Raw genomic sequence first — 25,177 nt, 5'->3', positions numbered from 1 at the left:
CTTTTTGTCTTTTTATTACCTTATACACCACATATAAGACAAAACTAATCTTTTTTATCGTAATCACAACGCTCGACACAAAGATGAGCTAATGGAGCAAGTTCTAAAAATAGCAACCTGGAACGCTAACGGCCTGAGTCAACATGTTCATGAACTAAAATACTTAATGATTAACACTATCCTATTGTCGGACACACTTTACCAAGCAAAACTATTTTAAACTAACAAAATAAAGCAGCTAGTTTACTAACGATCCAGACTGCTGGCATTGTGAAAAACGGCTTGAAGCATTATGAACTAGAGCTATCAAAAGGATCACATACAGGCCATAAGTATCGCAGTAGAATATAAAACAAAAACAATTAATTATTGTTTAAATTCAGCAGTTTACTGCCCAACCAAATTTAATAACAAGAAGGAACAATACGCTGCCGTGTTAACTCAAAAGGGCGTATCTGCTTTAAAGGAAGGCCACGGGCTCACAAAAAGATATTAGGGTCTATAAGAATACCTGAGGAATAGGGAACGAGTACTGTGATTCTTCTACTTATTTAAAAAATGTGAAAAAAAAAACTACCCAAATAACTAAGAGGCATACATTTATTAAGTACTCGTTTCGAATTATTAACAGAAATAGTAACAAATATGCTAACGACAATATTTAATATATTGGAAGAACAACATGGCTTCCGTAGTGGAAGATTGATGCTGTCTTCGTAGTCAGGCAAATAGCAGAGAAATCTATAGAATAAATCAATCAGCCTACTTATGTTTTGTAGACTTGGAAAATACCTTTGATAGAGTAAGGCTCTAGGACCCTATACACCAGATATACAACAAACAAAGTCCATTGGATCTGAATTGATCCGAGGGGTACGGTGACTTTAAGGATTTTTGGGACGTCGTACAGGTATGGAGTCTTACTGTAATGGCAAAATATTAACATGAGTTTCATCTAACAATTCTCGAGTAATTCTACTCATATGCACCGGGCAATTGTCATATTGCACGATGAAGTTGTTATTGGAGAATCTATGGATCACTGATTGCAACATTATGTTCTCAAGAATATAACTCTGTTAATTTTTCTTTTATATGGGAACAAAGGCCCGGGCTTGCAGCACTTATCCATCCCCATAAGTTGACCGGGAACCCTCCACTATTTCTTAAATGATTAGTATACCTTAAATGCAACGTTAGACCAAAAGGTCTTCACGGTTTATGAATTTATTACAAAATGCAACTTGTCTCCTCTTGTGGTCCTCAACCAAAAAAGATTTCTTTGGAGGTGCACAATTTAACAATTCACGTGCTTTAATCCTTCTACATGCAGTGCGAATGCTATCCGGAAACGCTGTCTCTTCGCGAGCTGTGGCAAAAGAAACTTCTCTTAGATAATCTACTAACACCTTATCTTCTTGCTCGGTGGAAATCTTCTGCCCTTTTGTATCACCCAACCGTGCTATACAGTGAAAATGATCTCATTTTTGTTCGATTTTCCTATGCACACATGGCTCACGTTCAAATATGTTTCAACTTGCCTTAGTGACCAACCTTCTTCGAGTTTGGCAATTTCTCTTGTTTTTTTTTGTGCGTTTTTTGACAAAACACTTTGACATTTAGCAAATTCGTACAACACTGCGATTTTACAGTATTACGCCGTCTTTAAAGGCCGAATAGCATTATGTGTGTTTGTAATATAATGATGATTCCTAACCTCCGTCGCGGAGATGGCACTTGAAGAAGAATAACAGTAGACTCAGAAACGTTGCCAGATAGTCGCTAATAAAATATTCTCAAAGCTGTATACTGAATTTGTCAACAAAAACCATGTGTTAACATAACGTAATAAAGGTTTTGCCAGGGTTTATAAAATAAAACACTTTTTTACTTTCTAAAAATTTATTCTAATCTACTTAAACTAGTCTTTCTTCTCTTTATTCGTATCTGATGATTGTTTGCTAAAGGAAACAATCCAGAAACATAACCAATTGGGCAAAAATATGTTTGTAACGACAGTATAAAGCCAATTACCATAAATCATGGAATCAACTATACCATACAATATCGATTTCTGAGTAGCATCCCATGCTCGATTCAATAGCTCCTTGGCTCCTTCTTCGGGGAACATCAAGTATGAATTAACTGCTACGACGGCTGTTAAAACTGTTATCGGATGAACTAGAAGCCACAACAGCTTCTGGACCCAAGAACATAACCTAAAAATCAAAAACAAAGAAATAAACAAGTCAACAGATGTTTTTATAAAAGATGTAGTTCAATTTGAGATATTTTGCAAAAAAACGAAGAAAGTTGAACCTAGACAACGCATATTGAATTTATAAATAATTGATAAATTAATTACTATTTAAATGGGAATAAGCCACAATTAAAGGTTAAAATACGTTTATTGACGTTTCAATTTCCACTTCGGAAATCGTTCTCAAAATACAAACATTAGTAAATTAAACAAATTTTGTTTTTTGTTACTTAGTGAAAAATTCTTCTAATAATTTAATTTTATCTGACTCATCTATATTGACAATTCAGACATACATTATACATTTTAAAGTAGACGACTTTAAAATGATATTGCCAATATTGTTGAGTTGCGTTCCTGGGACGACTTTACTTATAAGATAGTTCATTCGATTACATGAAATCAACTTTAACTTGAGAATATCCGTCAGAAAAGATCATAACATGTAATTAGTCTTTAAAAAGACATATACATGCCATGATGACAGTAAAATTCTCCTGTTAGTGATTCCATAGTAAATTATGAGGGAAAAACCAGGAAAAAACCTCATAATACTATCCCAACATGGTAAGTATTTGATCTTTATGTTTTTTAAATAACAAACGTATAAAATCGGAATTTGGTGTTTATTGAAGGTAAACTAAATGCACGATCAAATACTTACCATGTCGGGATAGTATTATGAGGTTTTTTCCTGGTTTTTCCCTCATAATTTACTATGGAATCACTAACAGGAGAATTTTACTGTCATCATGGCATGTATTTGTCTTTTTAAAGATGAATTACATGTTATGATCTTTTCTGACGGATATTCTCAAGTTAAAGTTGATTTCATGTAATCGAATGAACTATCTTATAAGTAAAGTCGTCCCAGGAACACAACTCAACAATATTGGCAATATCATTTTTAAGTCGTCTACTTTAAAATGTATAATGTATGTCTGAATTGTCAATATAGATGAGTCAGATAAAATTAAATTATTAGAAGAATTTTTCACTAAGTAACAAAAAACAAAATTTGTTTAATTTACTAATGTTTGTATTTTGAGAACGATTTCCGAAGTGGAAATTGAAACGTCAATAAACGTATTTTAACCTTTAATTGTGGCTTATTCCCATTTAAATAGTAATTAATTTAAAATGCCACAAGAAAATAGCTTCAGAACAATATTGAATTGATAAATTAAAGCCAATACCCGAACACTACACACTTGATATAACATTACAGTATTTTTCATTTTATTTTTCTTTTAATTATCTTACTTATAATTATTATTTAATTAGCTTACCTACAATCTGACGGATTGATGAGAAGTGCAATTGGTATTAAAATAGTAGCACAAAACAATCCCAAGGAAAAGTTATTCATTGAAATGCATATCAACGCTGTCCCTAACTCCAGCATCGCTAAAACATTGAGTAGTTCCATGCTTTCCCTGCATTTTCTTAATCCAATGAACAACGGTAAGAATAGAAGAAGTCCGGATGATGCCAACAGGGAGTAAAAAATTGTTGTATTCTTGTCATAGTCCGTTAGAAGTGATACATATTGCGGTAAATTCGAAATTAATATTCCGAAAAAGTGAGTCATCAGGAAAATAATGATTATTTTGTCTACACGTACTACAGATTTGGGATTGGCTTTTTTCTCTTCTTCTGGGGATTTTTGGAGGTTAAACCATCTAGCACATGCTTTAATGAACATAGTTCCAGCCATTAAACACACAGATGGAATGTAAAGACCTATAACATACATCCATTTGTAAATGTAAAGTAAAATTGTAATGTGATATTACCAATATATTCCGAAATTTTTTCCCAAAAAACAATATTGCAATGTTTTAAAACTTTCCTATTGCCAGTAACAAGCCTGGGTGAGAAAGGAAGAGGGTGAATGGTTAGTGGATGGATCTTGGAGGCAGCAGCCCTACTGTTGTCATTAAATACAAAGAAATGACCTAGTCAGCATATGTTTATATCATATCCTACACTTGATGGGATAGTATAGGACTATGCCTGATAAACTTAGCAGCAGTATTAACATAAATTTCTAGCACCTATTTTGAACAAAAAAACATAGACAAGGTAACCTGGACCTCCCCTAATGAAAGAAGAAGTCAGATTGATCACATATTAATAGATTCAAGATATGGGACAGACGTAATGAACTGTAGAAGCTAGAAACGCCAACATAGATACAGATCACTTCTTAGTGATCTCAACCTTAAGGGGTAGAATATCAGATGTCAACAAAGAAAAAAGATATCTACCAAAAAACTGAAATGTACAAAAGCATGTAAAAGTTGTGGAACGGTATTCGGAAAACATATTCGAAAAAAAGAGACCAAAAAGAAATAGACACATACTGGATCAGAATAAAAGAATCAGTGGTTTGATGATGAATGCAGGAAGGCAACCAGAGAAAAAGATAATTCGGTTTGTTCTTCTATACAATTGCTAAGATTATATCAGTGATTCCCATAGTGTTGACTGTGGTCTGAGACTGCGATATGAGAGACATCAGAATTTTTTTTATCTAATAGAAAGATGTAGTGCCTAGTGACATTCGAACCCATCACCTTCTACGTTTCATTTGGAAGCAGTTGTCAGGGGCAGGTTTGCTCAGGTAGTGTCTGAGAGAATGCAAGCAGCCCTAAATATAGTTGACGACTGGTGTAAACAAGAGATACTGATAGTCAATGCTCAGAAAACACAAATCGTCAACTTCACCAAAAAAAACAGCACTACAAGGCCTTAGACCACCGGTGCTGGGAACAACAGAAATTTCATTTGCCAAAGAAACAAAATATCTTGGGGTATATTTTGATCATAGGCTTACATGGAATACTCACATTCTGAAAACCACACAGAAAGATACTATGTCCCTGGGCAGATGTAGAAGAATGTGTGGTAAGAATTGGGGACTTAACCCCAAAATGACTCTATGGTTATACACAAGGGTTATTAGACCCATGATAACTTATGGCTCGGTAACGTGGTGGACAAAGACGCAGCAAGTGGGAGCAATAGTGGGGCTGCTAGGTAATACACAAAGGCTAGCATGTCTGTGTATTACGAGGGCCATAAAAACAACTCCTACTGCATCGTTGGAAGTCCTGCTGAATCTACCACCACTTCATATCTTTATATAGGACGAAGCCAGATCAGTGATGCACAGATTAATCCATAGTCAGCGACATATTATAAGCCAGATGCATGGTACTGACAACAGACAGCTAATCGAGGAGCTAAAAGCCGATATTGTGATGGGGAAACCTATCGATGCAAAAGCTACGAGATATAGCTTTAACAATAAGTTCACAATTAAGATACCAGGCAGGGAAGACTGGAAGACCAAACAAGGCTCATCAATGCCATTCATTGCTTCATTGTGTTGCGAAGTCAGTAACAAGAATGGCTACAAGGAAGTGGGTAGCTCACAAATCTCTGAAATGGTGGAGGAATTCTCAGGACAAAGACAAGAGAAACAGTTCATTTACAGAACATTTGCCAACATTTACGGCAGACCTAATAAGCAAAGACAGGAAAACAGTCAAAGCGATAGTAGCTTTTCTAACAGGGCACTGTAAGCTGAATAGGCACTTGAAGCTGATGGGATTATCAGATGATAACCTGTGCAGATTCTGTCACCTCGAAGAAGAAACAGCAGAGCACATTTTATGTCAGTGTGACAGTCTGGCAAATGTGCGGTTCTTTGCATTAGGAGAAGAATATCCAAGGGCAAATAGCTACATGAAAGGTACAGTCTCGAAGCTACTAGACTTTATAAAAAGGTCAGTCTAGAGAATGTTATATAGGACTAGAGGACCACAATAGATCTGAAAAGGTCGCAGTGGAATAGGCCAAAAAGCCACCTCTCTAAATCTAATCTAATCTTCATTTGGAAGCTTATGACCCTGATATATATAATAATTACATCAAAAAGTGAATCCAATGTAAAACATTTTATGAAAGAATGTATATGCTTTTACAGTTTACAGAATATCATCAGTAAAACCATATGTAGAGGTAAGTTAGACACAAAAACTTAAATAACTACATGTAATATCATATACTTACTTATGGAGATATATCGTTCAGAAGAAGGTAATAAATAAAAGAAAAAACTCTGATGAAACCTCTCCAACAAATTATTTAAACTTCGGAAAATCCCTTCTATTACTCTGCCGATGCCAACCATCATTATTTTGTTATTTGACTTTATTCTGGACCTCTCAAATCCTTCTAATGTTAAGGCTTGGATACCAAATCTGTGAAACAGACCATGGTTGCCATTGGGAATCTAAAACAAACATTTTGATGATACTTTCATGGTTTATTTTACTTAAATTGTAACTAATTATTTATTAATTTATATACAGGCATTACCTATTATTAAATATAATTAAATTACATACTAAGTACTAAATAAACATAAAAACTCACTGAAGTAGAGCTACCATAAAAGTAGCACCCCTTGTATGTGTCCATTTGTGTACTTAAGTCCATTTGCTGTATTGTTTTTTAGTAAATAACTGAATAAACTCTAATGAACTCTATGAACTAAATAAATTAAAATTATTGTGTTCACTGTACCCCGGTGCTGTGACCTATTAGATCTATTAGTTCATGTAACGTAGATATTTTGGATCTATAGTACCTGATAAAAAAGATGGGCTATGTTTTGGAAAAATGTGACCACTGAGCCCCGGTCTCTCCCATGTGAGATAATCATTATGAAAATCATGAAAATCTTTGCTTGGATTTTCCAATTGGCAACACCAATCTTCTCAGCATCCTGTGTTACCCCATCTATCCACCTCAGCCCACCTTCTTATTCCCACCGGCTGTGCTGTTTCCGGGCCCGGGCTGCTATATGCCCTACCCCTACTGCACATGTGAGATACAATATTTAAAAGTTAATAGAGAAAATACACCAGGAAGGAATCGTTCTACATTTATTGATGACAGAAGTTAATATTGGGACAAATAAACTACTGTTTTCTTAATTGGGACATTTCTCTATCAAATAATGTCACACATTTCAGTGAGAACCCAAATTATTGTGTAGGTTTGAACCAATACACAGTGTGTTCTGAATGAAGAAATTAAAGAAAACTGGAATGGGAAACATGTCTTGTCACATATCTGATATTTTAAGGGAAAAGGTCAATAAGTATATACAACTGCAATAAAATTTGGCAAAATCAAGAATTATAGTAAAACTGAGATCAATATGTTGTATTTCATTATGTTGCTATCCTTGGATTATACTAAATTTCAGATAAAGATCTTAGCCTGTAGTGACATTGCTATATCTGTTACTTATTGAGATATATTTAAATAAACTATTGTGAAAAGTGACAAAGTGTTATAAATTTCATCAACAGATACCTTTGAATACTTTTTGCTATTTAAAATAAAAAAATAACACCATTTATAGTGCTGTTATAAAAAGAAATTTTGAAATATACAAGGCAGTATTTACTTCCATTAGTAAAGCCATAGGCGATTAAGGAGGGGGTAGGGTATTTTTTTCTTTTTCGATAGTATGTATAATTCTTCAAGAGTACCCAGTTAAGTCAAGAATGATCGGAGGAAAATTGATGTAGTTATAGGCATTTAGGAGTGAGTGAGGTGAGTGGCTGAGGTGGGTGAGTCAATGAGGTGAGTGAGTGAGTTTGGTGAGTGAGTGAGATAAGTGGGTGAGGTGAGTGAGCACTCTCATAGAAATGTCAATACGTACAATATTAAGTTATCATAATTATGCACTCGCGGCTGATAACAATCGAATTACTACATAGATAAAATGGCTACAGATGCAACAAAAAAAGAGAGTATGTCGAAAGCAGGAGCAAAAAGATATTCTAGATATCTTAGCAGGAAGCACGTCGCTATATGAGCCTGGAATAGACGATACTGTGTGAGTATAAAAAAAATAAGCTTTTTTTTTTAAACGCATTTTTCTCAGAATGTTTTTTTTCGAGTCAGTGTTCACTGTATCTCAAAAACTACTTGATCGATCTTTCTCAAATTTTGCACACATCTTTTATGGATAAATTACTACGTCACAACGTCGAGCTATTGTCCATTTTGTTGTTATAATTAATTTTACAACATCAAATTAGTCAAATTTTAACAAAAAATTTTCAAAAAATCAAAAAATTTATCTTTTATTACTTCTAAAATTTGAAAAAACAATAAAATGAACAATATCTGGACGTTGCGACCTAGAGAAACTCATAAACTAACTAAATATTCTTGGTTTTTGTCAACAGATGATCCAGTTATAAGTTATCATGAACACTGCAAAGTAACTTTTTTTTCATCTTGGAAAATTAGCTGTCATTTTCTTAATTTTTAGTATTTTTGTACCAAAATTTCAGATAATACTCTTGAAATGTTGTACTATAATGTACTAATGTTATAAATGAATTTATTTTAAACAATTGTTCAAAAAAAATCGTAAAAATATGTTTAGAATATTGAAAATAAATCCTACTCCCACCCCTTAAGAAGACAAAAATATGTTTAAAGAAGGAAAAAAGAAATATAATAGACTGTCAAGTTTATGTATTTTAAGGGAAAATGGGGTAAAGCCCAATGAAAGGATAGAGATGGAGCTACCAAATGAAAAATTGAATGATAAATATCAATGGAATGCAGTAGAAGTCTTTAAAGTTGTCTTTAAGAACAGTGAACTAAAAGATGATAAAATATATGTATTGTAAGAATATTAATAGACAAACCTATGGTAGAAATAAATATTGTAACAAAATATTATAATTTAAAAAGTAACTTACTCCACTAGCTTGTGTAGCCATCATTGATAATAGATTCTTAAAGTAATTCCACCATTCTTTAACTGGATCTCTGGAATATCTTGGTCCTTTATTCTTGAATGTTTGATAAACACCTTCTTTGGCACACATTTTTGAAGCCAAATTGAAAAGATCCAAGTTTGGTAGCTGCCCATTTAAACCTTCTATTTTTATATCCATTTGTCCTATTAAAACCAGTAATAGTTACCAAGATATGCATATAATATGTATAAATAAGCAAGAATTGATTATTAAAAAATAAATAAAAAAGGAATGAAGCTAACAACTACCAAAACAAATGCATTCATTCATTTATAACAGGTAAGACTATAAAGAATCAGAAATATATTTATTGATAGAGGAAGAGAAAAATAAGTATTTCAGAAATAAAGAAGATTCACCAAAACATAGGCAATCTTACAGTAAATTATAGATGGTATTCAATTAAGTAGTAGGTATATTTGGCCATAGGAATAAAAATACTTACCAATTTTTTCACTATGTAATTCTAAATTAATAGCAGCCTGAATAGCTCCTCCTCTGCCTCTTAGATCGCCATGATCTAAAATTTCTTCACTTCCACAACTGACTCCATAGTATGCCTCCAACCAGGCCTGGGTCCCCAACTGTTCATGTTCAGTGATCAAAAATATTATATCTTTTGCCCAATATTTCTCTCCTTAAATGAAATGGTATACACCATATATTTATTTAATATATTACAATAAATAATTAAATACTTTAATTATGAAAATAAACTACACTCCATGAGGAGTAATACAATCTAGAACTCTACACTGTTTGACATTAGACTTATATATATTTACATAAATCTATGATTTTAACAAATATTCTGGAACAAAACTCTCTTTATGACTTTTGACTAGAAATTATAAGAAATTTACTATGCTTTCCTCAGAAAAATGTTCCTAACACATTGAATAACTTGTCTGAACAGCATATTTTGAGCAAAATAGCTGAGAAAAATACAAAAGGAGAAACGAAACGTAAAAAGTGCAGGGTGTGTACAGTGAATAAAAAAAGAAAAGATACGATCTATGAATGTCTTATTTTTACTGACAAACCTGGTCTTTGCCTAGGCGCATGTATGTTTTGTTACTTTTCAAATAAAACATAATTTTTTTGTAGCCTTTTATTTCAAAAATAAGACGCGGATCCGCGTCAGTTACATTTGGTGTAAAAATTTAAAGTGTGGTGCTAACAGCACGGATCCGCGTCCTTTTGACATTTGCTCCCAAATGTGGCATATAATGTCTAAAACATCATGGTATAAAATACCAACAACCAACTCTTATAACTTTTAAAAGGCTTTAATCATACTATCCGTGTTTATCTCTAAATTTTTCTTTAAATTCCTAGGATTATCTCCACGAAATTATTTTTTTTTATTAAAAAATACTAAATATTGTAACTTACTGTTGGCATATTTCGCAAACGCTAACATAATAGCTATGGATGGACCTGTAGGAGGATGTACACTAGTGCTTGGTCTGTAAGGAGTACTTAAAACTAGTGCCTCAGTGCTGGCACCTCTGGGTGCTCTAAGAATACCATATATGTTTTTTCCCGAAAATTTTTCATTTCGGTTAAACGGGGAAGTGAGTGTAAAATTATGTATGTAAGCATCTAAACCAATCTGTTTGAATTTTGCTACAATCCAGGGATATGGTATAGAATCTTCATATTTCTTCATTTCATCCTGTAATTCTTCATTGTATCTTAATGCTTCTCTGTCTTCGCGAAATTGAGATTTAACTAAGCCAGGTAATAGTGCGTTTTCAGAGAAATATGTGCTGGCATTCATTGTAGGATAAGCTAAAGTACAAAACCAAATAACTCCAGATATATAAAGCAAAAAACATAGCTTGCTGTAGTATTTTAAAAGCCATTTTACATATTTGCCTTGACCTGTAGTGGGATCTGTAAGTAATCCCATGTTATACTATTAGTTTTTCTCAAAATAATAATATAATAAAATTATTTATTTAAACCGGGTGTAACCATTTCAAAACACCTAAATATAACCTTAAAAGTCGATGGGTTGTCAATGTCACTAATTTTTCTTCTATTTCCCTGCTTGGACAAAGGTAACAAAGATCATTGCTGCCTTCACATCGGTCTTAAATGTTAAATGTCAGTATTACTGAAATAAATATCAATAAAACAGAAATAATTAAATAAAGATTCTATTAGTATTTTGTTTGATCCAGATTTGCAACTAAATTGTAAGCATGGGTTTTCTAACTGTATTGAAAAAAATGAAACAGAAAGAAAAGGAAATGCGCATCTTAATGCTGTAAGTGATTCAATTTAAATCAGATGGTTTAAAAGAAGACCGATTTTTTCTTAATTTAACATTTTTTAGTGGCTTGGACAATGCTGGAAAAACGACAATCCTTAAAAGATTCAACGGAGAGCCCATTAACACCATATCTCCAACATTAGGATTTAATATAAAAACTTTGGAACATAGGGGGTGAGTTGATATCATTAAAACAAATGCTTTTAAGGAATTAGTTTGATCTATACAAGACAAGCTACTTGTAGGTATATCTAGCATAAATATACTTCTTTGGAGCAGGAAAAATCTGCAAACAACTAATTAACACAATAACATTGTAGCCTGTGATATAGACAGAAGTGATTGTTTGATTTTTAATTAATACTCATTTTTATTGCTGATTCCTGATTTTAACATGATTTATAAAGTCATACATTGAATTTTTTTAGATTTAAATTAAATATGTGGGATGTCGGAGGTCAGAAATCTTTAAGATCATACTGGAGGAACTATTTTGAATGCACTGATGGTCTTATATGGGTAGTTGATAGTGCAGATAAAAGAAGACTAGAAGATTGTAAAGCTGAGTTGAATTTGTTGTTAAGAGAAGAAGTAAGTTAAATAGACATTTATGTGTACATTGTGTAAAGATAATTGTTTTAGAGATTAGCTGGAGCAACTTTATTAATTTTTGCAAATAAGCAAGATTTGCCAGGATCTTACAATATAGAAGAGTTGAAAACTGTAAGTTTAATATATTATCTTATTAAGTAAACTACTAAGTTATGAGTACTGTAAAAATCTTCGAACTTGATAAAAATATTGTGTAAATGTAAAAATAACAAAAACCAATTTATATAGGTACTTGTCACATCTAATAATTTAAGTACAAAACTGTGTTTTTGTAATTACAGGATTTGATTTTTTCTAATGTGTTTTTTTGGCATATTAATATTTCCTTATATCGATGGCGTCACGACAAAAAGGCATAAGCGCCAAAATTTATAAATTTATGTTTTGGTATCAAAATGAAATATATTTTACGCCCTATCAACTATTAAAATGACGCAGCTGTAAAAAATTCCAACTCGATTAAAACAAGCTTTGAATTTTCTAACCGCCAAACGAGTTTCTTAAAAGATGAGACACCGAAATCAGTAAGCGACAAGATCCGTAATGGAAGGTGGTGCTTACGTCTTGGGTCTGAAAACGTGGTTATATCAATAAGGTAAACAAACATTTGAAATATTATTAATATTTAATGTTTTGTTAAGCGTTTAGATTATTTATCTTGAGAAATCATAATATACCATAAGAATGTACAATTTTACCGACTGTCGGTTAGGCCTTTTCAGAAAAAATTTTTTCGTTTATCTAACCGCCATTTGGCCATTTAAAATACACTATGACTTGGATTTGCCATAGAAAAGTTACTACTTAACCCACTTAAATAAGGTTTGAACCTAAATAAAATATATATTGACTTTGTTGTATAGTTTTCTTTCTTTTTAATTTAAAAGTTATATTTTGGTAGTAGTATTATTTTAAAAAACTAACATTTGAATGGCGCTTACTTCTTTTTCTTAATGGTTTTTAGAATGGTTTCTCGGGGCACAAAATAATGAATCTTGCATTGCAATCCATTTGGGAAGATCAGGAAAGCAATGTGCAGGAATCCAGCGGAAATAATAAAAACCATGGTTCATTTTCCACTGAAAATGAGGTCCTCAATGAAGCGGTAAAGCATGAGTTCTTTTAGAGCCTGTACTAAAAGACCATGAACAAGAATTCCAAATGCCTAGTTCTGTTCTAGATGATAATGCCATTGTGGATTTCAGTTTTTCTCTAAGTCCAAATTTGAATATTGACAGCCGTTTATTTTCCAATATTGATGAAACTGCTGAAGAAGAGACTGATTTATTAACCTGTGATAAAAAGCTTGTACCTTACTCAGATAGTGATGATACTGATGATAGTAGTAATAATGCCGCAATAGTATTTAGTTCATTAGTTGATGATAAGATGGGTTGTAATGATTTTATACAACAAAATCATTCTTTAAACTCCGAATCACATTCATCATCCTTGACAGTATTTTTTAAAAATGAGACTGAAATTGACAGCATTAGTTCTAGCTCATCAACTGGTTCAATTTTCTGTTATATCGGTCCTTCGTTTCTATTAGTTTGTTTTGTTATTGATAAATGTTATTTTCTGTTATCAAATTTTGATTTGTATTTTATTTCTATCAGTTTTATAGTACAACTTACTCAGTTATCAATGTAGAAAAAATGGTAGGTTTTAATAGTTTTTGTTGTTTTTTACTTAATATAACGTGATAATTATATTAACTTTATTTTTGTATTTTTTTACACCAATATAACTCTAAGAAACTCATAAATATATTATTGTGTATTGTTTAATTTGTATTATTTTTACTTAATTGTTATGCTTTAAAATGAAAAGATTTATTCTCCATTTTTGTTATAATTCCATAAAATTAAAAGGCGTACAAGTTCCTAAGCGACATTTTTTGATCAAAATACTTTTTTCCAAATATGGTAACCGCCTTTCAAAAAGGCTTAAACACCACATAATCTAACATTAAAGGCGTAAGCACCAAAATGTTAAATATCTCATGTTTATAATAATTGTTTTATAACTAACATATGGTAAGTCAAAATGCCTCAGTTCGATAATAATAAAATGCCAAAAAAATGTAAAAAAATAAATAATAAGCGATATTAAACGTTTTTTGTGTCTCCTGAAAAAAACTGTGAATGGTGCTTATGCCTTTCTGTCGTGACACCGTCGATATAACATTTATGAATTCCAAAATTGGCTATTTTGTAGGCATGCAATTATCGGAGTTTAGCATATTTTGAATCATTTCTCTTCTTGGTTTCCAATTGGAAACTTTTATAGTGTTGGAAAAGAGACATTATGAATTATGAAATAAAATCCTGCTGGAGATTTGTAGTTAAAAATTTCTTTACTCAATCTCCTACATTTTGTGTGAAATTATGCAAATTTTAGTAATCATAAAACTGTGTTATGATATACCTAAACAATATCTGTGATAATTACCACTAAAATCTCTTCAAATCATTATTCAGGTTACAAAAATAATTATATTTCCAGTTTAGACAACTTTACAAAAACTTCAATTTTAATACTTGTTTATAATTGTTATTAATTACTCTTTATTCTAGGTATTGGAATTAGATTCAATCAAAACTCATCACTGGAAAATAGTTTCTTGTAGTGCAGTAACTGGTGAAAATTTGTTAGAAGGAATTGATTGGCTTATCACAGATATAGCTACGAGAATATTTACCTTGGACTAAATGACACCAATAATATGAATATGCTTTTTTAATTAATTATGTACTAATGTTTACAAAATTTATTTATTTTTATAAAATATAGTCTTATTTACAATTCATACAGTTTATTTTAATTAATGAGTATCCATAAACTGGATTTCTGATAATACTAATATATTACTTGGTAGTGGTTTAGGTTGAGGTGAGAGAACAGTGATGATTTGCCTATCTGCATCAACATTGGTACTGAAAAAAAAAAAATGTATATCTTCATTATAATAAATCAATAAAAAAGCAAATAAGAGACTTCATATACATATTTATTAGATGAATGGTTGAATAAACTTATAAGAACAAAACAAGTAATTACTTACACACAAATATATCCTGCAATATGCGATGTAATGATATCCTCCTCCCCATTCTCAGAAAAGCTGACTGCTAAAAGATGATGTAGTATTCCTGCATTGGGTGTCAATAAAACTAGCTTGGTCATATGGTCCTCTGCTTTCATTCCAAGAGGAAGGCATGAATCAGGCAAAGCAGGAGCTCCTATTTTATATATTTTAATATCAGAATATTTTAAATCAAATGAATGTGGATACAGAGAGTTTTTAGGAGATCCATAAAAATATTCTCTAGTTCTTAAGTCCCTTTGTTCTATTCTGTTACCTTTGGAACGTTCTACAACCTAAAATGAAGGTTACTTTAGGATAACTACAAAGTGAAATACTCCATTAAGTATCTTAAAAATATGTACTTAATAAAAATGTACTTACTCCACCACTTTTTGGCAAAAATATGATCTTTACAAAGCTAGGCATATCTCGGACCATCTCGTTATAGAGCCTTTCCTGATCCAAAACCATTATAACATCTACTTCGAAAGCTTTTGCTGTACTTAAAAGTTGTTTATAACCATCCCCTTTGGTCCAACCACAGGTATTAATGATAACACCAGATGCACGAGCTAAAAATTTAAAAATACAGTACTTTATGATTAGCAGATATACTTGCATATATTATGGTAAAGAATATGCGATAGTGACAGATATATATTAAGAACATTGATTATGATATTAAAAATGTTTTTTACACAAATAATTTACTCTGTGTGGAAGAAATAAACATGTCAGGGTATGTTTACAATAGTTTTTGAGGTAGGTAAACAACATATAAATAGCAGAATAATATGATTGATGTTTATTCTTTTTATAGCATTAAGATGGATGGCGTAACCGGTCCAAATAATGTACAAAGAAAGTGGAAGTTTATGTGGGTAGAAGAAAAGCAGACTGTAAAGTGTATGAAAATTTAAAAAATACACTTTGTACAGTGGAAGCTGTAGTGTTCCACTGGAACCTAAGTGTTGTATGTGAAAAAAAGGTGACTGGGATTCTACAAGCCCCAAAAGTACACTATCGTGGTAGAAAAAATTGAATTGGACGAGTACCAGAAAAATTTTGTACGCACTTATTCATTCTTTCTTTTTTTAAGAATAAAGGTAATAGAGAATGATCTCATTCCAAAAAAAATTTGGAATGCCAAGCGATTCCGCAAATCTTTCTTAATAGAAAGAGAAGATTTAGTCTCATGGCAATGAAGATATCTTCGCTCTATTGTAGAGGTTCTTTCTGCCCACAAAAAGATTTATTATCTGGAAACGTGAGTGAATGCTGGTCACACAGTATCTAAGATCCAGCAAGATACTACAGTAACAAGTTATTGTCAGGCCTTTGTGGATGGTTTATCAACAGGATTATGAGGACCAATGGGTAAAGGGTAACAGCTGATTGTCGCTTATGTAGGTAGTGAGAGCTTTTAGAAGATAGTGCACTAATTTTTTTATCAAAAAAACAGTGGATTATTACTAAGACATGGATGCCCAACGCTTTGAATCCCTTCTTTCACCAGTCAAGCTAAATTCGGTAATAGTGACGCATAACAATTGCTGATTATTAGAAGATCTTCCCACTATGACCACCAGAGAATCAGTCATGCAGAGTTGGTTAGGACAAAAAGGAATTCAATTTTCTGAGGACATGGTTAAGGCTGAGCGTATAAGTATCATTAGACAGCTTCGTGACAAATATCACCAGCATGTTATATATATAATGACTTGCGCTAAAGGCATCACCATTTTGAGACTTCCTCCTTACCATTGCGAGTTAAACCTAATAGAATTAATCTGTGATTAAGTAAAGGGTTATGTAGCTCATGAAAATGTGACAAATTTCTGATGTCCAACATTTGTTAGAACTTGCAATGGAACATATACATAAAGATTGGACTAATGCTGTAGCCCATGTGATCAAGGATGAAGAGAAAATGTGGAGATTAGACAGGATGGTAGACACTGTTTTTTAACAAAATAATAGACTTAAGTGTGACTGGGGATTCCTCTTTGGATGAGTCGCTGGATTCCAAAACTTCATAAGCATAACTTAATTATTTCTTTGCTTTGTAGTTCTCCTTCTAAATAAATGGAATATAATAATTATTTTGCAAAATTGTCTGTTTTTTGATATACTGTATTAGGCACTCTATTATAATAACAATAAAATTTTACTTTATTTTATTAGACAACTATAAGATATCTGTAAAAACACACATGATAATTTAATAGTTATATCAGTCTTAGATTTAATATTTACGTAATTACTTGTGTGTTTAAATAAATAATAAATAATTAAAATATTATTTTGGTATACCTCTGCAAAGTTAACAAGGGCAATATCGTTTGGTCCCTTTAAGTACAATATTACCAATGAATCACCTTCAATTGAAAATTGTTATAATATAGATATAGGTTTTGAGTTTGATCCCTATGATTGAGAGATTCAGAAATTACATGATTTAAATCTCTGATAGATTCAATATTACATGAACAGAAGGGAGTTCCATAGATTCCCAACCTATGAAGATGCTTGGGAAGAGACAATGGTCAAATTTTAGCCATGTTATGAATGAAGAATTCACTTCATTATAGTTATAGTTGAAATGAGCAATATTTTTTGGTAAGCATGGATAAAGTACTGGTTTCTGGATCTCTTTATATTTTGACCTCCATCTTTCACTGACAATACTAATAATAATGGAAAATGGATCTTTAAAGTTAATAATGTTTATCATTTCTGATCTCTCGGGTGTATTTTTTATACTATCCACTATTTCATTACCAATTACTCCACTATGTCCTGTACCCAGAATGAAGTAACTGTTTTCTATGTGTATTTTAGATCATGTAATAAGTTTTTAATATCAAGGGAGTTTATGCTTTCAGTATAGCAGCAAAAAATAGCTTTTTTTCAGTTGTTAAAATAGACCAATATTAAGAAAACTATATTTTTCAACACAATTTTTGTTTAAAACAAAAAATTGAAAAACCAGTGCCTCTTTAAATTTTGATCCATCTGTAAAAATTATTGTTAAATCTTCCCCTAATTTGCTTAGTACGGATTTAAATATCAGATTAGTTAAAATTGGCAAGTCTAAATAAGAGGACATTATAATAGTTGGTTTGTCTATCCATCAAAACTTCAATGTGTTAATAGGAAGTGATATGTGTCTATTCTGTCACCAATGTACTTAAACTTTAGCAATATTTAATGTTATATTCACAACTTACTGTAATTTAGTATGATTTCCAATACTAAACTCAAACTAACCTGTTGTTATTAAAATTATATTGACAAAGTAAAAAAAACATACTTTTCTTATTTACTTCTAATCTCTCCTTAACCATAGATGCTAACTGATCCACTAATATACTGTATAAATTAATATTACTTTGAGGACTTTTGTGCCCAAAATTATATACTAATGGGGCTTCTTGTGAAAAGCCTTCTTCTATACCTGCAGGCCGTTCCACCACTAAGGCTCCTAAAAATTTTGAGTTTATTTAACAGAATTACAATCAATGAACAAAATGCTTACCAATAGTCCCAGGAATTGAAATATGGCCCTGTCCTACATCTATATCTACAAAAATAGGTCTTCTCACCATTCTAGCTGCATAATTTAATAACACCCTAGAAAGAGTTGACTTTCCAACATCTCCTGGGCCTACGATCATAGCTATGGGACCCCTTTTATTTTCTTTTTCTGCTTCGGTCCTCAGAATTTCGAGAGCAGCATGACAGTTTGAATATATAATCATAGGAGTTTCTTTTGCTGTGTATATAACATCGGTTTTACCCTTTACTTCTACAACACATCCGTGCCAAGTAAAAACTGCCACTTTGGCTCCCGATAAAAATTCGTAAGTCTTGGCTTTAACTAATTCTGTACCAAAGATTTCGGCGGTGCCACTTTTTAAAGTTAAATAAACTTTTTCATTTTTCGATTCGACCTCAAAGCGAAGTTCATTGTCTTGCTCCAATACAAATTCTTGTATCATTTTTTTGTCGGTAGTCATTGTGATTATTTTATTTTATATTTACAGTAAATTAAATCTACGTTTCATAACCTAAAATACTTTTAAGTGAATCAACATAACCATAACATCAACAAACCAAACAATTATGGCATTTGACACCTGTCACCTTGTGTTTTTGGTAATTGCCCTTTGATAGATTAGCGGATAGATTTGGCAATCTTTAAACCATCAGCTGCCAGAGGTTAAACTCCATTCGCTTAGCTCGGGCATATTTTGACAGATTCATTGTCGGAAACCTACAACACAACAATTCCTACTTCTCAGTATTAATAGCTCAAGTATACTATAATTGCAGACTTCTGTCTTTAAAAAAAGAAGAATTATTCTAAATAATGGAAGTGTATACTAAACCCATCAAATTTTTGGGTAGTATATATTTAAAAATATATTTTAGTTGTTATAATTTAACATAACTATTTATTATATGGTGCAGATAAATAAATATTAATTGTCGGTAATTCGCAAAGTTCTATTTTATTTACTATTTAGTTTGTTTACTATTAATATTGGCTGTGAGTACGTGTGCTTGGTTGTATAGTAATTTCCAGCCACTTTTAGTCTGTCAAAAAGTAACTAACTTCGCAAAAAAAATAATTACTAAATGCACTAGACAGTTCGGACTGGGAATAGCGAACCGAGTTTAGCAATTATCTCGAAAGAGGTTTTATATAAATTAAAAATTGCAGAATTCATAAAACCCCACATGGCAACACTGCTAAACACAAATATTGTTCAACATTTTTTTTTTTTGGTTGACATTTGCGGCTATATTCTGGTTGCCTTCTTATTAACGATGTCCATGTCCGATATTTTTTCTCTAAATCGTTAGATCTAAGAGACTTAAATCGGTAGGTCGGTAAAAAAATTGTATTAAAAATGATGACAATAATCCAGAATAACCAGTCATGTTTACTCCCAATACTCTCTACTATTTTTTACTCTACCAGGAATTGCAGTAGTAAACATTTATCTTCGAATTCAATTAGAAAAATATTTCTTGATTATTTCATTAAAGAAAATAGTCATACATTTGTAAAGTCTAGCCCGGTTGTACCATACTGTGATGCTAGTGTATCGTTTGTAAATGCAGGAATGAATCAAGTAAGCTATTATTTAAATTTATAATCAACTTACATTAACACCCCTAAAGTTAAGTGGTTATAAAATATACAAAAAATATTACCTTTTTCGAAATTGTTCAGACTAACCTCAACTTTATGTTAATATCCAATTTGATTCATTATCTTAAAAGTACATCAAGTAAATATCCCGGCACTTTAGTTTCCTGCCAGCAATTGTTCCCACTGTTGTTTAGTGATCTTTCTATACTTCCTTCACTATATTTCAGTTTATTTCTCTCCTGAATTTATATTTTCGGTTGTGGTCTTATGAGACCATTTAAAAATGAACTACAATGTTATTCTCCAAATAATGACTCCATTCTTTTACAATTTTATTTTTATTTTACCAATATCACATTTATTTTTTACTTAATATTTTTTATAGTTTAAAAGCATTTTGCTTGGCAACCAAGAGCCTCAATTTACAAGAGTGGCAAATTCTCAGAAATGTATTAGAGTAGGTGGAAAACATAATGATTTAAGTATTGTAGGAACGGATGGGTACCATCATACATTCTTTGAAATGTTAGGAAATTGGTCATTTGGTGACTACTTTAAGGTATGTATGTTGAAGAATAATGTTTTATTTCTGTTATTAAATAGATCAGCCTACTAATTAGTCAGTTAAAAAAGAAAAATACCAATTTTGCTATACAATTGGTCATGGTATATCTAATTGTAGTAATCTAGTCTAATCTAATTTTTACTTTGGATGTTGTGTGCATGCACTTTGCATGCGTGAAGTCAGTTCTATGTTAGAATCACTGGATATCCAAACATACTAATGTTTGTATTTTGAGAACAATTTCCGAAGTGGAAATTGAAACGTCAATAAACATATTTTAACCTTTAATTGTGGCTTATTCCCATTTAAATAGTAATTAATTTAAAATGCCACAAGAAAATAGCTTCAGAACAATATGTTTTTATTAGGAAGATACAAGGTTTTCTATAAAGTGGAAACAAGGCAGTATATATTACATTTTTTTAGTAGCCTATTTGATTATATGTATTTACCAATTGTTTTCAAATAAAAAATATTTTTGTTTTGCTACCAGTTAAAATCAAAAATCAACAACTCTAAATTAAACTTTTAAAACAAAATAATTTTGATATTTAAGCTGTTAATATTATAATATCAATTGTTCTTTTTAATTTTAGCCCGAAGCATGTAAATTGGCATGGGATCTTCTTACGAAAGTTTATAAATTACCCAAGGAAAGACTCTATGTTACATATTTTAAAGGAAATAAAACATTGGGTTTAGAGGAAGATTTAGAAACAAAAGAAATTTGGAGGCAAATAGGGTACAGTATATTAGTGATATTAAATGTATATGATTTAAGATTTTTTATCAAATAGGTATTTGTGTGAGTGCAGATTCATTAATCATGGCTATTTTTACTTAATTAGTAGCAGGAGATTCTTCTTCTAGGACTCTAGGTCAAGTATTTTATCTTGTATTATTAGTTTTAATGTTCAATATCTTGGTGTCACTTTTCATTACATGCCATTGATATTCATGCTTATATTTTTGGATTGTTTGAAAGACTTCTACATCTTTATGTAGTCTTCTTAATACTTATTTATTTGATATACGACCCTTCCATGGAATCCTGAGTATCCCATGTTTCAGCAATGTAGAGAAGTACTGGCAAAATATGAAGTTTAATTTTTCTTTTAAGGTCGTGACTATGAAATAAGTTTGACATTCTCCAAAAAGATAATCTTGTTTTCTCTATTTTACTCCTAATCTCTAAGGAATTATCCCAAATGACATTTCCCCTTGGTCTCCCCTCCACATTTCTAATAGACGCCCAGTAAGATGATTATGCTTATAATACCTAAGAAACAGCAGCAAGGTTGCCTTATTACATATTTTAATTAAAACATTGAATTGATTCAAAAAATTGGCGATCAGTGGCCGTGGTTATATTGCCATTCAAAACTGGATGATGATATTAAAAACAAAATGACACAAATACTGGTACAAAATTTCTTAAATCCATGAGAAATTTACAGATCCGCATTATTATTTGGTGAAATAGTAACCTAATTTTCAATAAAATAAGATAATTTTGGCAACATCGCCATTCATCCATCCTCTTCTATAGGATGGATGGATAGGAGACAGGTTGAAGGCTATGCTATGTTTTTCATAAACAAGTAACTAGTTAATTGTTTAACAGTAGTTTCAAATAAGCGAGTACATAAACACACATATTCGCTATTATCGTTTATGTGTATATGTATTGAAGTGAAAGCAACTAACGAAGGATATAGTTATTATAACTTGAAAAATAAATTAAACAATACAAATAGTAAATAAGTTTTTCCACTTTACTTGTTGTTAACCATGTTCTTCTTTTATTTAAAATTAAACCAGATTTTGAACATGTCTTCACAAGGAACAGATGTTGCTACAATATTACAATATTTTATGAATATAGTGGTTAAGTTAGGATATACATGGCGATGGTTTTTCCACCACTGTAATGGACAGTTCCAATCTCCGTTCGAATTTTTCTGGGTAATATATCATCAGACAAATACATGTCAACTTCTTTTATAGCTCTCGATACAGGTGTACGTTTAGATGAGTAATGCCCAATTAATATCAAAAATACACCATGGACTTAAGTCATCTTTATCAGTTTCTTTTTCTTGTACTGGTTGAGTTTCAATAGTACAATCTTCTTTTTCTTTAATTATAGAAGTAACCAGCTTCTTAACTCTTTCTTTTGTTTTTTAGCTTCATTTTTATCAGAAAATCCCTGCTGCAATTTTAAATGTGTAATGTAAATGTAAGTACGATTTACTATTTGTATTGTTTAATTTATTTTTCAAATTATAATAAATATATCTTTCATTAGTTTCTTGCACTTCAATACATATACACATAAACAATAATAGCCAATATATTTGTTTATTTACTCTCTTACTTGAAAACAACTGTTAAACAATCAACTAGTTGAATAATTTAACATTTGTTTACGAAAAACGGTTCAGTTGCGTTAACGATAAAAACGTTAACGACCCACCTCTACTTGTTACCACAATATTAAAAAATCAGTGTCCTTACTTTGACACCGTGACATTGCCAAATAATTTTGTATGAAGCTTTTTTATTGTGGCTTCATAATGCAGTTTATTATTTTTATTGGGAATAAGGCTCAATGTGACTTTAAAATAAGCTTATTTTGATGTTTAGATTTCCAATTCGGAAATCGTACTTAAAATACGAAACATGAATAAATTTTATTTATATAAAACGATTTCCGAAGTGGAAATCAAAATGTTAAATTACTCTTATTGTAAAGTAAAATTGTGGTATATTCCCAATAAAAACAGTAAGCTGCGATTTAAATCAATTCGCCCAAATTTGATTATCTTAGAACATTGTTCAAATGCTAAAAAGACAACATGTCAAATAAAACCAATAAGTTTGGCAACGTTGAACTTCCCATTTTTTATTAATTTCCACTAATGCATTTTCGACGATATAAAGGACGGACCTAATATACCTCTCTCTTTTTAAACAGGTGTTTCTCACTCCATCTCACCTAAGGTCCATACAGAACCATAAACTTTTACCTATACTGTATGTCTGTTATTTTCGCTTATAGCACATGCAACGCTGGGTTAATAAATAGATGTAAATAACCTATATTTTTAGTGTGCCTGAAGATCGAATTCTACCTTTTAGTCTAAAAGATAACTTTTGGGAAATGGGCCTAGTAGGACCATGTGGTCCGTGCACAGAAATTCACTATGATCACATCGGAAATACAAATAGAGCAGGATTTGTTAATAAAGACTTGACTGATCTAGTCGAAATTTGGAATATAGTTTTTATCGAATATAATAGGTAAGCCATTTTTATGATTATTACTAGACTTCGGCAAATATGCAAATAAAAATGTAGAAAATATGCGCATAAATATGCACGTGTTTACCCGAAAATATGCAAATATTTTACAAAATATGCATACAAATAAATAAAAAAATCGTAAAATAGTAACAATTTTATTTAAAAAAAAAAGTGTACATAACTAAATATTTCCTACTATTCATTAAGATTTACATTTATTTTAAGTAACTACATCATTTTTAAGTATGAATAAACTTATTTAGAATTATGGTAACAATAAATGACCAAGTGGTGTTCAAAATTTTCTAACAAAAACTTGTGGCTTCTGTCTGAGTACATATATTTATATATGGAAAAACTTCGTTCAACATCAACTGATGTAACGGGAGCATTTTTCAAACTAACCAAAACATTTGGTTCTAAATTAATTGTTTCCGAAATATTTCCAGCTAGAACACTGACTACTTCAGAAAGAATATGGTAACCTTTATTTTTTTCCATAGTAGCTTCAAATTTTTTTAAAATATCTTTTCCAATATTACCTCTAACGTTCCGACAACATGACGCAAATTCTTTTATTAATGCTGTACTTTCGAACAATGACAGTTTTGGTGATTCTAACTGAGTAATTGTTTTTTGAACAAAACTAAAATTTGATTTTATAAATGAAAGTTCTTGTTGAAGCAAGTTACTCTGAAAAGTTTGTTTAGAATCCAAAAGAGATTGGGAACTTTCATTTGTTAACGTATCAATTATGTTCTTTATTTTAACAAAATGATCTGCATAAAAATTAGCTGCTTCTAACCATGTTCCCCATCGCGTTAAAATAGGTTGTGGTGGAAGAGGAATGTTAGGTAGCATTTCTTTATAAAGTTGAATTCTTATAGGAGATTTAAGAAATACTTTTTTGACACTGGATATCATGGTATTTACAAGAGGAAACTTTTTTCGTATTTCCTCTGCAACTCTGTTTAATCCATGTGCTACACAAGTAACATGTATTAAATCTGGGAAAAATATTTTTAAATTTTGTCCTGC

At 31.3% G+C, this 25,177-nt stretch overlaps 4 protein-coding genes across 5 annotated transcripts in view; 2 read left to right on the top strand and 2 right to left on the bottom strand.

The window, feature by feature from the left end:
• Window positions 1-1,889: 1,889 nt before the first annotated feature.
• Window positions 1,890-11,154, bottom strand: GAA1 (glycosylphosphatidylinositol anchor attachment 1). Its single transcript, XM_072531591.1, has 6 exons — window positions 10,519-11,154; window positions 9,569-9,760; window positions 9,064-9,266; window positions 6,341-6,563; window positions 3,550-4,003; window positions 1,890-2,219 (listed from the first exon to the last, which is right to left on the bottom strand). The coding sequence occupies exons 1-6, from the start codon at window positions 11,036-11,038 to the stop codon at window positions 1,922-1,924; spliced, it is 1,890 nt and encodes a 629-aa protein (XP_072387692.1). The 5' UTR covers window positions 11,039-11,154; the 3' UTR covers window positions 1,890-1,921.
• Window positions 11,155-11,206: 52 nt separating this feature from the next.
• On the top strand, window positions 11,207-14,828 carry Arl2 (ADP ribosylation factor-like 2). The gene is made up of 5 exons (XM_072531593.1): window positions 11,207-11,398; window positions 11,468-11,578; window positions 11,833-11,995; window positions 12,047-12,127; window positions 14,596-14,828. The coding sequence occupies exons 1-5, from the start codon at window positions 11,334-11,336 to the stop codon at window positions 14,728-14,730; spliced, it is 555 nt and encodes a 184-aa protein (XP_072387694.1). The 5' UTR covers window positions 11,207-11,333; the 3' UTR covers window positions 14,731-14,828.
• On the bottom strand, window positions 14,746-19,222 carry cbc (protein CLP1 homolog). The gene is made up of 5 exons (XM_072531592.1): window positions 18,646-19,222; window positions 18,421-18,591; window positions 15,489-15,679; window positions 15,084-15,400; window positions 14,746-14,955 (listed from the first exon to the last, which is right to left on the bottom strand). The coding sequence occupies exons 1-5, from the start codon at window positions 19,124-19,126 to the stop codon at window positions 14,844-14,846; spliced, it is 1,272 nt and encodes a 423-aa protein (XP_072387693.1). The 5' UTR covers window positions 19,127-19,222; the 3' UTR covers window positions 14,746-14,843.
• AlaRS-m (alanine--tRNA ligase, mitochondrial) overlaps window positions 19,192-25,177 on the top strand; it is a 35,332-nt gene continuing 29,346 nt past the window's right edge. The window contains exons 1-4 of one of the 2 annotated variants that reach the window (XM_072531590.1): window positions 19,192-19,328; window positions 20,654-20,827; window positions 21,430-21,575; window positions 23,945-24,136. In XM_072531590.1, coding sequence (XP_072387691.1) covers window positions 20,792-20,827; window positions 21,430-21,575; window positions 23,945-24,136 — 374 coding nt within the window. In that variant the 5' untranslated portion in view covers window positions 19,192-19,328; window positions 20,654-20,791. Of the gene's footprint in view, window positions 19,329-19,845; window positions 20,249-20,653; window positions 20,828-21,429; window positions 21,576-23,944; window positions 24,137-25,177 lie in introns of those variants that run through there. The other variant, XM_072531589.1, reaches the window with a different exon arrangement.

Source organism: Diabrotica undecimpunctata, chromosome 5 (assembly GCF_040954645.1).
Source record: "Diabrotica undecimpunctata isolate CICGRU chromosome 5, icDiaUnde3, whole genome shotgun sequence".
NCBI classification, from domain to species: Eukaryota; Metazoa; Arthropoda; class Insecta; order Coleoptera; family Chrysomelidae; genus Diabrotica; species Diabrotica undecimpunctata.
Note: the sequence above shows the minus strand (reverse complement) of the source record. Positions and strands in the feature narration are given on the sequence as shown.

Excerpts from the sequence above, each read along its gene's own strand:
- GAA1 (XM_072531591.1), bottom strand. The coding sequence starts at position 11,038 with ATGGGATTACTTACAGATCCCACTACAGGTCAAGGCAAATATGTAAAA. Across the intron at positions 9,761-10,518 it reads GTTTGCGAAATATGCCAACA|GAGAGAAATATTGGGCAAAA; the intron begins GTAAGTTACAAT and ends ATTTCATTTAAG. Across the intron at positions 4,004-6,340 it reads TGAACGATATATCTCCATAA|GTCTTTACATTCCATCTGTG; the intron begins GTAAGTATATGA and ends TGTATGTTATAG.
- Arl2 (XM_072531593.1), top strand. The coding sequence starts at position 11,334 with ATGGGTTTTCTAACTGTATTGAAAAAAATGAAACAGAAAGAAAAGGAA. Across the intron at positions 11,579-11,832 it reads AAAACTTTGGAACATAGGGG|ATTTAAATTAAATATGTGGG; the intron begins GTGAGTTGATAT and ends GAATTTTTTTAG. Across the intron at positions 12,128-14,595 it reads ATATAGAAGAGTTGAAAACT|GTATTGGAATTAGATTCAAT; the intron begins GTAAGTTTAATA and ends TCTTTATTCTAG.
- cbc (XM_072531592.1), bottom strand. The coding sequence starts at position 19,126 with ATGACTACCGACAAAAAAATGATACAAGAATTTGTATTGGAGCAAGAC. Across the intron at positions 18,592-18,645 it reads TTCAATTCCTGGGACTATTG|GAGCCTTAGTGGTGGAACGG; the intron begins GTAAGCATTTTG and ends CAAAATTTTTAG. Across the intron at positions 14,956-15,083 it reads ATTGCAGGATATATTTGTGT|TACCAATGTTGATGCAGATA; the intron begins GTAAGTAATTAC and ends TTTTTTTTTCAG.